Here is a 13,398-nt window from a genome sequence, read left to right as displayed (position 1 = left end):
GCCTTCCGAAAGCCACGCCACATCAACTACTGTATACAACCCATTCATATAGTCCAGCCCCATCCCCATTCTCATCCGCAGCCAACACAACCACTACACCCACCCACCCACTGAATGTCGTGTTTGGCGCTCGTTTTAATAGTTTCCGTTTCCGCTTTGCGAGTTCAAAGCAATTTGATTTGCCTTCCAAGTGGCAGGTTCCTGTGGGACAAGGCTGGGGGTAAGTACATACTAACAGGGGTGGGTTTTTGGGGGGCAGTGCTGGGGGTCATGGGGGGTCGAACAAACGAGCGAGGGAGCGAGAGGGGAGAGAGGGAGTTGTGTTTGCGTTTGGTTGTCCCCATACCCAGTTTTCCAGCTTCAGGAGGTCATCCTCCTGCCACCAACCTCCCTCCACCTTCCTCCTGATCATACCAACGATTTTCGGGCACTGCACTTACTTGCTCCGCGGTCTTTAGCAGATTCTCAATCTCAAAGCTGCTCGTACGCGACGTTGGCTTGGCCACGCCCAGTCCGCCCACGACCACGCCTCCCACGCCGCCCACCGCCAGCTGGGCGGCCATTGCGGCAGGATCCACAAAGGAGGTGGCCGGCGAGCTTTCCGCCTCCGGCGAGTACAAATCCTTGCTAGTGCCATCTGAAAATTGCAGGGGAGATAAGCGAATGTTGTGATTAAGTATTATTACTACTTTTATTATTATTAGTTTTGCCCTGCCTCGTAATTAGTTGAGTGTGCCGTTTGTATATGTGTATATGTGTGTGTTTAAATGGCGCCTGGAGAATATCGATTAAATGCTTGTTTTTTCGGTTATTTGTTGCTTGTTAATTTTAAATTCCATGTTTGTGCAGTAAAAAAGGCGAACGAAGGAATTTTAATACTGGCGAAAATGGCACGCCTTCAGCGCCCTGCCCCCTCGTTTTTTACCATGCCTCAAAGCCGAAAGTAATAACGACAAAAAACAGCCAGCAGCAACAACAAGCAGTAATGATTATTGCTGCAATGTGTTTGCCACAGCGTTCACACACTAACGGCAGAAAGAGAAGGACACAGGCGGCGGGAAAGGGACGGAGCGAACCACGCTCTTAACCGAAAAAAATTTATGGCCCATACATATGAGGCCAACTCACAGAGAAACTCACTTGCACTTCCCAAAAAAGAAGCCGCAACTATTTTCGGAATTTTTAATCTTACAACATGGAAACGGCAATTTCTTCAAGGCTGCTTTTTTGGGCCAAAAACTAGCAAAGATCCTGCTAGACCGCAAATACTATACATATATTGTTTTGAGCAGCCAAAAAGTTGCATAAACTTTTTAAATATTGAGTTCGTTGGCAATAAGTTCGCATGAACAAAGTTCGCAATCTCAAGAGTTCAAAAGTTTGGATCCTTAAATGAACATTTGAGTTCAAAACATTACATGTTTAAAAGTTCATTCAACGATCATGTTCCAGTTTATAAACCTACATTGTTTTTGAAAATAAAACATTTCTTTTAGATTCATTTTAAATTGCAGTGTACTTTGGTAAATTTTTCTTGTGTGTATTTTTGTGACATGTAGTAGAAGTAGTTTTGCCGGCACCCGGGAAGCGTTTAAGTATCATGTCCTTGAAGACCGCCTTGGTGTCCTGGTGTCGACTATCCTGTTGTCTTGGCCCTTCTGCATGCAAATTTGCTGGCAACAAATTTTATGAACATTTTCCCTAAAATTTGACACCACACACACACTGCGTGCGAGTAGTTATTGGAAATTGCCGTCTTATAAATTTCAGTTTGCGGTCTCCCTTTGCAAGCTGCACGTAGTCCTGGTTGTTGGGTTTTTCTAGGGTCCTGGCAGAAGCCTGAGCTAATAACTCGTGGACGTGCCAAGCCGAATTTGTCGATGGCAAATAACTTGGCCAGTTTTAGTGGCTTTAAATAAAGTAAGACTTGCCGTTGTTTATGGCAGGAAGATACGCTCGAGGAGCTCTCAAGTTGGGCCAGTTTTTTGTTTTTCTTCCTGTTCGGTTACTTTTTTTTTGCTTTATGTGCCAGGATACTAAACAACTTGGCACAGGTCCTGCATAGTTTCCTGGGGGTTAATGATCCCTTGAATGTTTGCGAAGTTTTTCAAGGAAATCCGACTACTTTTTTTCGCTGCGTTAACTTGGCTGACTTAACTTTTCGCAATTTAATACAACTAATTGGCTCGATGGCAGCCAAGGTATCAATGAATTCGTTTTTTATTTATGGCGAAAAAACTTAATTGAAAATTGGTGGCTTTGGCAAAAAAAGTGGGAATACTCCCTGTAATCAGTTACTCCGCTTTTGTGCGCCTTTGTTGTCCCTTTAAATACCCTTCTCTTCTTTGGCAAACTTTTTTAGCCACCAGGATGTGTGTCAACAAAAACAAAAAAAAAAAAGAAGAGAAATGCAGAAATAAATAATAATACGCGCACACACACATATGCGTTCGTATAAAGAGAGTCGTTTAATTTCTGCTACAATTTTTGTTTTGTTGGTATATATTTTATTTTAATTCTTTTTTTAGTGTTCGTTCTGTGCCTTTTAATTGTTTGCCGCAACAAAAAAGTTTCATTTTGTGTGGCGCTGTTGTTGTGGTTGTTGTTGTTTGCCGCTGCTGCGTTTGTTGGCTTTAATTGTTTGGTGTTCTTAGCCACTTCGGCTTTTTGAGTGCAGCGCAGCGTGTGTGTGTGCGTGCGTGTGTGTGTGTGAGCGCTCGAATGTATGCTGCAGTTTGTAATCCTGTAATTATGTAGTTGGTTGTTGCGAAACGACACATACACACACACACATGCACGCGCCTCTCGTTCCCTCTTTACTTATTGATGTAATTGTTGTTGTACATGTTGTACGCCCACATTCAATGGCCCTCTCTCTTTCGCGCACTCTATTGCCATCTCTTTCACTAGCCGTTGTCTAGAGCCAGCATTTAATGCGGCTCAACTCAACTCAAAAAAAAAAAGAAATATAAATTACTTTAATGAACTTTACAAATTCGCATGCATGCCCGGAAATGCGCTTTTTCGTTTCCTGCCACACACACACACCTACGCACACACGCTCACATGGATACACGTGCATGGATTCAGGGATAAAGGATAAAGAGAGGCAGAAATGCAGGGACGACGCACCTCAACGTCAAGGCTCGTAAAACCGGACCCCAAGCCGTACATACGGATACGGACACGGAACTGCAACCATAGCCGTGATTAGTATGCTTTTGTTGTACGAGTGGCTGATGAATGCTGCCTGTGGTTTGATCCCCCCTTTATCCGCACCCCCCCTCAGTTTTCCAGCTTAAATGTTTAAAAACGGCCGAATTCGCACACAACAATTTCGAGGTTACCCGGGGTAGAATTCTTTCGGTTTTGCATGGGTGCATTGGCCACTGGGCTTTTGCGAATCGGGAATTGGGAATTGGAATTTGGGCATTGGGGTGGTACTTACTCCAACCGGGGGCCGGAACAATCAGTCCAGTTATCATCTCCTCGCTCATCACCGGCGGATCTGTGGGCGGCGGCGGACAGACCAGCGAGTCAATCATATCGTCCGTTACCCTCATGATCCCCACTAGATCTGGTGGCTCCGTGCGCGAGGACCTGCGGAATGAGAAGGCGATGGGTAGAAAAAGAGCAGATTATCGTCGGGTGAACCAGGTATTTGCATAATTTTCATTGCTGACCCACTTGATAGGGGAAAAAATGTTAATGCTTAACCCCACACACACACACATGTGCGTATTCCCATGACATCAGTATTAATTAAGATGTAAATTAGGTGAGAAGAAAAAATATATTTTAAAAATGCGATTTCGTCTATAACACGCTGCATAATATTTTCTGTTTTACTGCAAACTTGAAATTGTATTTAATTGCTACACATTTGAATTCAAGATTTGTTAAAACTGGGTAAACCCTACATAGTTATACATATCTACCTGGAAAATGCATTACGCAGCATTTAAGTAGCCCATTTTGCGCCGTGTAGTATTTGCATAATTTCCGTTTGTGACCCTCCTGACAAATCCAAACAAATGAACGTGTAGCGACACCTGGAATGGATTCCGGACTACCGACTACGGACTACCGACTGCGGACTGCCGTGACCTTTTTCTGTGTCAGTGCGCGAAATTAGCAAAAGATGCGGAAAATGCTTCCAACGTGCATAATTTGAATGGACGACCGGCTGACTGGGGTCGGGAGTCGTGGGTCAGGGGTCAGGGGTCACGGTACTGGCAGGAACGGGCGCATTTGGCTCTACAAACGCTTAGCACAAAAGCTTTTCTGTTTTCGTTTGCCATAAAGAGAAGCTAATTAGGCTATCAAAATGCCGTTCGGCTCGCCCGAAAGGTGATGCAGTGTGGATGGGGCAGTGTTTTCCTAGATTGGGGGGGAATGGTTTGGAAAAGGGGGTGGGGCAGGGTGGCGCTGGGTGACTGGTCAACGAAACGGAACCAAGGGAGCCAAACGACCACGTTCTAACTGCATGACAAGCGAGAGAACGTGAAGTGGCAACGTGTTTGGGTTACGGCTTGTCTCCCCAATTTTCCCCGTTTTCCAAACGTTTTTCTTTCACCCCCCACCCCCCGCTACACGCCACATTTACCAGCTGCGGCTTGAACTTGTTGTTGACTTTGCTGAAAAACTATAAACCAAAAACGGTTCGAGAATGCATGTACATGGAACATTTTTCGGTTCAAACATCTAGTTTTTTTTTCTACTCCCCCTCACTTTCTTTTTACATTTTTTCCGATTTGTTGCGAAACAATTTCTGCCATTGGTTTAGTTGCCCCATTTTTTTTTGTTGTATTCTGCTCTTTTGGCTGGAAAACTTCTTATGGTGTAACATCATCAAATTGGCAAAGCTTGTCGATTGTTGACATTCTGGGTTGTGTGAATTTGATGTGGCTTGTGGCCAGTTGGTTGAGTGATGTCAGAGTTAGAAAGCTCTGCTCGAAAATGTTTTTAATTAACAAGCATTAGCATCAGCAGCTGCAGGTTTCGGTTTTTATACAAATTTCGTTTTCAAGCTGGCATTGGACATTAATGAAAGATTTTTGTTGCCGTCCGGAATATTGCAATGAAATCAGCTAAAATGTGTCAGTCAGGCGATATGCCTTCAACTTTATGAGCCATATAAACGGGGAAATGAACACAAAATGTCCAAACAATGGTTGAACAATGGCCGAGATATTGCATTACGCTGTCACAGGGCGCCCTAAAGCTAATTGACAGTCTGGCCTGGTCCGGTGACTAAAATAGTTAATTAATCCGTGTAACTGAAATTTAAACAATGGCCATCGTGTGCGCCCACATGGCGAGCGGCCGGCCACACGGCGTATACGTTATCGCCGCCGTGCCATTCAGCTCCGAACGAAACATCGAAACAGATGTTAAGCAGGACATAAACAAGAACAATGATGCTCCACAGAGGGATAGAGAGAGAGGGAGAGAGAGAGCCTGTCATAACTTACCGCATCATCATGCTGAGCGATTGTTCCTCCTGCAGGACGCTCTCCAAGTACATCATATCTAGATCGGACACAATTGCGCCATTGATGACCATTATTTCGTCTCCTTTGATAATGCCTGCAATTGGTGGAACAGCGTTAGTCGTGGATATTATACATACTACATACTATCTATACACATATTGTTGCACATATCTATGTAGGTTGAGTTTTTGCCACGGTCATTGTTATTTTTCAGTCGAAGCTCTATTCCCCTCCAGCTTAGACAATGGGTTATATTCTGTTTGGGGGCCGGGATGCGGTTCTAATGCTGCCTAGCAATCAAGGATGTTATATGGGTGTGGAATCAATGTCTGACAATTGTGCGGCTCCTGTGGACCACTGACATCTTTTATGTAACAAACGATAAGCGGAATGTCTTCGGCTGGCGGTGCTGCTCCTGCTGCATCTGCAACTGCAACTGCTACTGCTGCTGCCACTGCAGCTTCAATGCTCGTAAAACAATAACAACAAGAGCATTGTGGTATCTTGCATTGTTCATACGCCACGTTATACCAGCGCCATCGGTGCACTAAGCAAAGAAACCTCTGGATAAATTCACAATATATTGTTATTTTATATTGAACCTCTTGTATATATGTATAACAAGCTATAAGCTATATTATTATAAAAATAACTATCTAAAGATCATTGATCATTGAATTAGATTTGAGAAAGAAGATTTCCCTAGCATCCTGTTTTATGATTTCGCTTAGTTTTTTCTCTCTGTGTACCTCTCTATATCTCCGCTGCGTTCGTTAGCATTTTCTACTTTGTCTGCATGACTCGTCTATCATGTGTGTTTTCTCCAGCATTTATTCTAGCCATGATGTTGGTTATTCCTTGTTGCCTGCCTCGACCTGTCTTACCCCCTTTTGTTGCCACTCCTTTCTTCCTGTTGACGACATGCATTCAGTTGCCTGCAGTTGCAAGCTACCAGTGCCGCTTATCATTGTTGGTGCAGCAGGAGCAACATTTTCTTAAGGCAAAAGTTCGATAGATAGATAGATGTATGTGTGTAGTATGTGTGTTCGGAGCCCGCCTTGTGGCAATATTTTACCTATGTTACACCGTCGTCTAGGTTCCTCACTTCACCTAGGTTTGTTTTTTTTCGGGCGGAGGGAAAGCGGGAGTTTGTCCCCTATGTATTTGTTACAATTTAAACGGATTTTTACATCTTAATGCTGGCAAGGCATGACACATGCGATTTACCATATAAAATGCACATACTTCTATATGCAAGTGTCGTTCTGTACTTTATCCGGAGGATTATTTCTGGCCCTGGGAGAAAGACAAATTTTATTTATATTGCGGTGGCTGCTGGGCTGCCTTAACTCCCATATATATCCTATATAAACCCTTTTTGCCCGATTTGGCCCAGGCCTGGCATATGCGTTGTCAACACGTTCGCTTGCTGTTTTCCAGTTGGCCTGGCCCAAAAGAAGACGAAGGCTGAGCAAATTGTTATTCCATGTTTGCCAAATGCTTTGCCACGCTTGTTTCGCCGCTAAAGTTGCGCCACTCTAAAAGTGCCGAACTTTGTGCACCCAAGATGAAGATGCAGTTGCAAACTGGCGGCGGCGGATGGATAGCCAAAACTAAGGAATTTAAGATCTGTGCTTAAAAAAGACAAGTCCTAGATTACAGAATGAGTTTTCCCCCGCAGCCGGCATCTTCATCAGGCCACCGCATTTTCTCGCAGTTCGTTACGATTTTACAATTAGCCCAGGAGAAGTGGCCAGAATTTTCCGCTCCCCAGCCACATTTGCATTTGAAAGCTGCGGTCAGGATTTGTTTTTGTTTGTCCCGCTCCCCTTTCATTGGGGTGGGGAAATTGCCAACTTTTGTGCAATTCGGTCGTAAATGCTGTCCTACAGCCTGTCCGAGCTTTGTTTTGCGGTTGCTGCTTAAGAGTTGCGTCTTTCGACATGCTAATAGCCATTAAATTCAATTGCGCCCCGCTTTTCCCGCTCACGCTCCCAGTCCCTCAATCATCTCCGTTTAGCGGCGAAAGAGGAGCAGGAGGCCGAGGGCGCAAAAAGTTTCCTATTGCGTTTTGCGTTTTGCAAATGTAAATGCGAGTCCTGAGTCCTGGAGTCCTTAATTTATGCATACACACGCCACTACAATGAGTGGGGGATATTCTCGCAGAGAGTCGGCCAGATAACGCTGACGGTAGAGGGCTTAAAGCCGCACTTAAAGCTCAACACATTGTATACGCAATATTTGTGGCCAAATGCTGGCAAAGCCAGGCAATCAGCATAGATTGCCATATACGCTATATTGATACTGGGGAGAGTCAGAAACCAATAAAAGCTTTATCCATGAATCACGGCTGAATATGCATTGAACTAAACTAAGTTTGTATACGGAATTGATATTTGATATTAGCAGATTAATACCTTGAATGTAGGTATCTATGAAATCAGTATATCATCTATCATATCATTATGCGCAACCCGACGTATACGTAATATTTGCAGGTAATTATTTTTAAAAGGAACTTACCTAATTGACCCATTAACTCTGGCTAATGCAATAAGATCAATGTTATAACTACTTCAGTGCCAATTCGCCGTAATTTAATTAAGCTAAGGCTTCCTGCATTTCCCTGCCAGCGAATGCAACATTTGCTCAATCGTAAAACTCATTAGCACAACTTCTTCCCCACTTTTGTGTTTCACTCTTCCCGTTTTTCTTCTGTTTTGGCTTGCAGTCCAACTTTTCACCCCCTGTGGTTGGTTTTTTTCTTTGTTTTTTTTTTTAGTATGGAGGCACTCCTTCCGGAGAATTTCATGCGCATTGTTTCATGGATTTTTTGATTCGTTGTCGCCTTCAAAAACCAACCAAATGAGCGCCACTCGCACTCGACGTGCTTAATGAGTTTTCTGCTGTTACTGCAGCATGAAATGTTCTTTCGGTTCATCACTTTGCCAAGTGCAGCACTGCAGTTTTCCCACCTGGCGGTTGCGAGGAGGGTGAAAGGGATTGGGGCTGCTGAAAAGGGTTCGGGAAAAGGTGGCTCTGCCTGTCAGTTCCATAATTTAAGGCGCTGTTCTAGTGGCATTTCGACTACATCCACTTGACTCCATGGCGTTGTCGTCGTCATCATCGTCGACGTACCCGGCAAATGCAAATGCCAACTTAAGATGATTTTAAGTGATAGAAAAACAACAGGACGTAGTGAGGGGTGTGGGGATCTCGGATGCTGAGACGGCTTACACTCGAGGAAAACCCCTTTAAGGACCTGGAAGCCGCCGTTGCCGCAGCAGAAGTAAACCACCGTCGCCCACACCTGGCAAACATTTCGAGTGCGCTGCTCATCACCATCATCGTCGTCAAGCCACCTGGCCACCCACCCACCCATTCACCAGGTGGAACAAGCGCTGACAGTTGACTTTTCGCATTGCACGCCCCGAGGAGCTCCTCTCGCTCCTCCGGATCCCTCAGCTCCTCCTCCTCCGCCCTCTCTTTCTTTTCGGGCTCAAACTCCACTTGACTCGACTCGGACTCCCTTGTAGACCAAAGTGAGTTTGCTCAAGTTTCGTCTTGTGCTCTTCACTTTTTTGCTTTTTTTTTTTATGACATAAAAGTGAAAAGCATTTAAATATAAAAGCAGCAGCATGGATGTACAGAAAAGAGCAGGCGGCAAAGGCAGGGGGCCGACTACCTGGGCACTTTATAATTTAGCTCGGCAACATTGGGCCACATTGTTTCGCTCGGGGCGCCAGTTGAGTAGTAGAGTAAAGTGGACTGGATGCTGGAGGCTGGAGATGGAGCCACCAATCCTTGGAGACGAAGACAAAGACTCTATTTCATTTCCTTGCGTACCGCTGCGTCACCTCAGTGGCATAAATTAAATGCACGATTTCATCGCCTGAATGCGATTTGTGTCAAAACCCATTTCGTCCTGTCATGTCGCCTGGATGATGAACTCAAAGGCAAAGAACTCGTCCTTTTCTTTTGTACTCACCATTGTGCATGGCCACACTCTTGTCCTCCACGCGACTCACGTAGCAGCACAGCTCGTCCTGCCGTTCCGCATTCTCGATCAGCTCAGCCTCCACGGAGAAGCCCCACATCTGCTCCAGAGTCGTGCGCTGGAGCTCCACCTGGTACAGGATCTTCATGCAGACCTCCACGAACTCGTGATTATGAAGCTGTGGGGAAGATATAGTTCGCAACTTATTAATATTTTAGCAGTGAGACGCGATTACATATGATATATGTGAATATTTTATATATTTTCTATCCCTGTAGAAGGACAGATGGCTGGAAAGTGAATTTGAGTGCCCAAGTTAAGTGCCAAATTAGCCGAGTTTCGCTGGCAATCATTTTGTGAGGGGCAGGGGCAGAAATTGATTGAGTGGAGTTACTGCGAGTTGCTCAAGTTGTTGTCGAAATTTATTGAACTGCCAACGGCGAATGGAACTTTTTATCAAGCCCACCAAAGCGGCCATCCCCTCCCACAAAACCAAACCCACTCAAATTCCAACTCCATTTGCAGTTGCAGTTGCACATTTTTGCCATTTGCCAATTGGCCTGGCTGGGCCAATATTTACTAGCTTGTTGTTGAGGTCGAAGTTCAGATTTCGAATTGTTAGGAGTCTTCGGCGGAGCGAAGCGGGGCGGGTCGAAAGTTTTCAGCTAGCGGCTGACTTGGCAGCTGGCTAAAGTCTCACCTAGACTAATCGTGTGCCAAGTGAAGGGGAAAAGGGAAATGGCCAACGGGAAAGTTCATAATTTATGGCATTATGTTTTTGGAAATCGAAGAGAAATGGGCGTAGTGGGTGTGGAGATGAGCTAATTGTGAAATTGGGTACTTTGTTGGCAGTAGCTTTTTAGCAGCAAGGAAGGGATTTATCCAACAACCCAAACTACCTACACACTATTCGGTGTGAAAATTGTTGAGAGTACTTTGAAAGAGTTTTTCTTTTTTAAGTAGGAACTAGACAGGGCACACAGCTCCTGTCTACTTTCAATTTAAACTTAATCTTTTTTAATCCTATTTGCAAAGCCAGCTTAAAGATGCCTAAAAGGAATAGCTTTATTATACCTCAAATTAATTTAAAGGTATCAGATTCCGAGTTAAGCCTCTTTGAATTTTAATGATGTGCAGTAAAGAAGAAGGAAATGCACTGAGCATCGTTTTCCAAAAATAACAGGAGCTCACTTTATAATGCATTATTGATATGAATATAATCAAATATATAAGGAGCAATACAATTAGAGCCGATATGTGTATTAAAGTGCAATCGAAAGCAGTGATTCCGAGTCATCTCCTTGAATATTTCACCCAGGACACGTTTCAAAATTCCATTTGCACGGCTCCACATGCAATTTCCAAGTTAAATTCGATAAGTTGAATTGAACTTGGAGTTGGCGCGCCATCAGGACCAAGACGAAACTCCATGGAATTAAGTTCGCAGCTGGTGGCGGGATGGCATATTCACATTCTGGCTTTGATTATGTACTTACATAATTTTCAATCAGATCGTTGCGATGCGGCACAAAGTAATTGTGATCCTCCATGTCACGTCGCTTCTTGACGCGCACAAAGTGCTCCATGGGATTGAGGTTGCGACGGGCGCAGGCGCTGGCGAGGAATTCCTCCACAGACATGGCATCACGTAGATAAACTGTCGAGTAAGCATTGTCGGGCATTGCAACTTTGAAAGTTTTTTCCGGTTCGTCACGTGAATTCATCTGGAAAAAGGCAGAAAATTCGATTGGATAAACAGACATATACTCACTCACACACACGCACACACTCACACACACAAGCGCTCGCATACATAGCCACGTACAATGTCATTAAGCAGTCAGGCGCAGGAATTTGCGAGGCCCGCACACAGATACATTTACGGTTACAGATACAGATACAGATACAGCTATACTTTATAGCCCCCATACACTCAATCCATCCATAGTCGTGCGCATTCTTGAATATGGCCACACGGAAGTGAAAATTGAAAAATAGCAAACACACACATTGGTACCCGCAGTCGTAGCCCCGCGACCCTCTGAAATGTAATGAAAAATGTCGCTGGCAGTAGCTGAGGCACCGGTAAAGGAAACACTGAGAGAAAAACTGTTCAAATTCCATAATTGAGAGGAAATGTATGCTGTATAAGGCAAAAGTAAGCTGTTGCTATATTGTTATTCGATTGCAGGTTACATGGCATAAGCTTAAAGATTTGACTGCTCATGTTTTCTCTCAGTGTACGTGCAGAAGCAGTCGCGGATCTGAAACTGCAGGCGGGATCTGCTGCCGCATCGAGTTGAGTTTGAAGAAAACTCAGTTAAAATGCTTAACCGTTTCCACAACGTCATCGTCATCCAATGCTAACTCCGTGATGAGGCTTCCTGCTGCTCCTGCTCCTGCCCCTGCTCCTTTGCTTCCTTTTCGTCCTGCTGCCAACGAACTGCAACTGTAAACGAATCAGGTGGCCCAGCTGCCAGTTGTCGGCTACTGGAAATTGCATTTGTATTGGCAGCCATTGGCAATGGGTTCGCCCAAGTTGGCAGCAGCAGTTCATCCACGGCACGAGGTCCTGGTCCTGGTCCAGGTAATACACCCCCTCATACAAGCAGGACAATTGAATTAGTTTGGCAGTTGGAAAAGGCAGCTTCTCACTTGGATACCTCAGCTACAAGCTACAAGAAGTGACGAGGAACCTCCGCATTTACATTTGCATTGCATAACAGTTTTGCATATCGATTACGGGATCATTATTGCCCAGCCAAATACTATATATCGACTTTATATTCATGGAAAAATACATACATATGTGAAATTCAGCTTTCATTTCTCAGAAGTGTAGAGCTACCAACTGGCATGTTAGCTTAAAAATTATATGGCTAAATGCCAACATTGTTTATTATTGGGTAAACCGATTGAAGACCGACAATGGCAGCAGTAGATAAATTGAGTATGTGCTTAAAAATCAATTTTATGATTTCCATTGTGAACATGTTCCTGATTTCGAGCAGCAATTGTCATCAGATTTGCACTGTTTTTGCCGGAGAGCTTGGAGCCCTGAAAGACGATTAATTCTGCACGAACGCCTCTCGCACACTTAACTCTCCTGACTAATTAACTTTTGATTGTCCCTGACTGAGCCTGAGCCCCCTTAAGGCCAGGAAAATTTCAGCTTTCTGGCCGTTGTCGATGGACAGCTTAATTAAATTTTAGCCAGGGTATTTTCAACTTTTGCGAGTTGGCTATTTCGGTTGCCTCATAGTGGCGTTGATAATTTGCTTTGGAAAGCTTTAATTTTATTTGCCATTTCTGAATTGCAGTTGCAATTTCAGCTGCATTGCAGTTGACATGTTCGGTAAATGGCCAAGTGAAATGCAGTTACACGACAGTAGAGATAGAGTTTGGGCAACTGGGCCGAAAATATATATGAACCAAATCAAATGCACATTTTTCAAATTCATTGAATTTGCAGGGCATTTACAACGCAACGGCACACTGGGTCCTCTCATTTATGTTATTTCATTTCATTTGTTTTTCCCTGGCCATGCCGAATGTGAATGTATTTTCCTCCCTGCCTCCTATTTTCTTTTTTTTTTGCTTTTCATATCCGAGTGGCAGCGTGACTGCTGATAGAAGGTGAAATGCAGGGGGTGGGGGGTGTGTGGATGAGAGGCAATTGTGCAGCGTTGGCAAATTTAATTGGAAATGAAGTGTATGCCGGGCAGAGCGAAGCCGAGAGTGAACGCCACGAAATCCGAGTTGTGCACAAGATTATTTTGTCAGTAATCGAAATAAATTGAATTTATGAAATGAATTTCATTACAAACACGAGATATGCACAAATTGGTTATACTAATTGAGGCTTAACAAACGGCACAAGTGAGTTCTGCTCCACAGCTAATCGAC

At 44.2% G+C, this 13,398-nt stretch overlaps 1 protein-coding gene across 9 annotated transcripts in view; it reads right to left on the bottom strand.

The window, feature by feature from the left end:
• Positions 1–13,398, bottom strand: part of LOC117140218 — an 82,558-nt gene that overhangs the window by 18,722 nt on the left and 50,438 nt on the right. For all 9 annotated transcript variants that reach the window (XM_033303015.1, XM_033303017.1, XM_033303011.1 and 6 more), the window contains 5 exons: positions 10,989–11,216; positions 9,484–9,670; positions 5,475–5,589; positions 3,449–3,600; positions 441–637 (listed from right to left, as the gene is read on the bottom strand). In XM_033303015.1, coding sequence (XP_033158906.1) covers positions 441–637; positions 3,449–3,600; positions 5,475–5,589; positions 9,484–9,670; positions 10,989–11,216 — 879 coding nt within the window. The remainder of the gene's footprint in view (positions 1–440; positions 638–3,448; positions 3,601–5,474; positions 5,590–9,483; positions 9,671–10,988; positions 11,217–13,398) is intronic.

The sequence above is a fragment of the Drosophila mauritiana genome, chromosome 3L (assembly GCF_004382145.1).
Source record: "Drosophila mauritiana strain mau12 chromosome 3L, ASM438214v1, whole genome shotgun sequence".
NCBI lineage: Eukaryota > Metazoa > Arthropoda > Insecta > Diptera > Drosophilidae > Drosophila > Drosophila mauritiana.
Note: the sequence above shows the minus strand (reverse complement) of the source record. Positions and strands in the feature narration are given on the sequence as shown.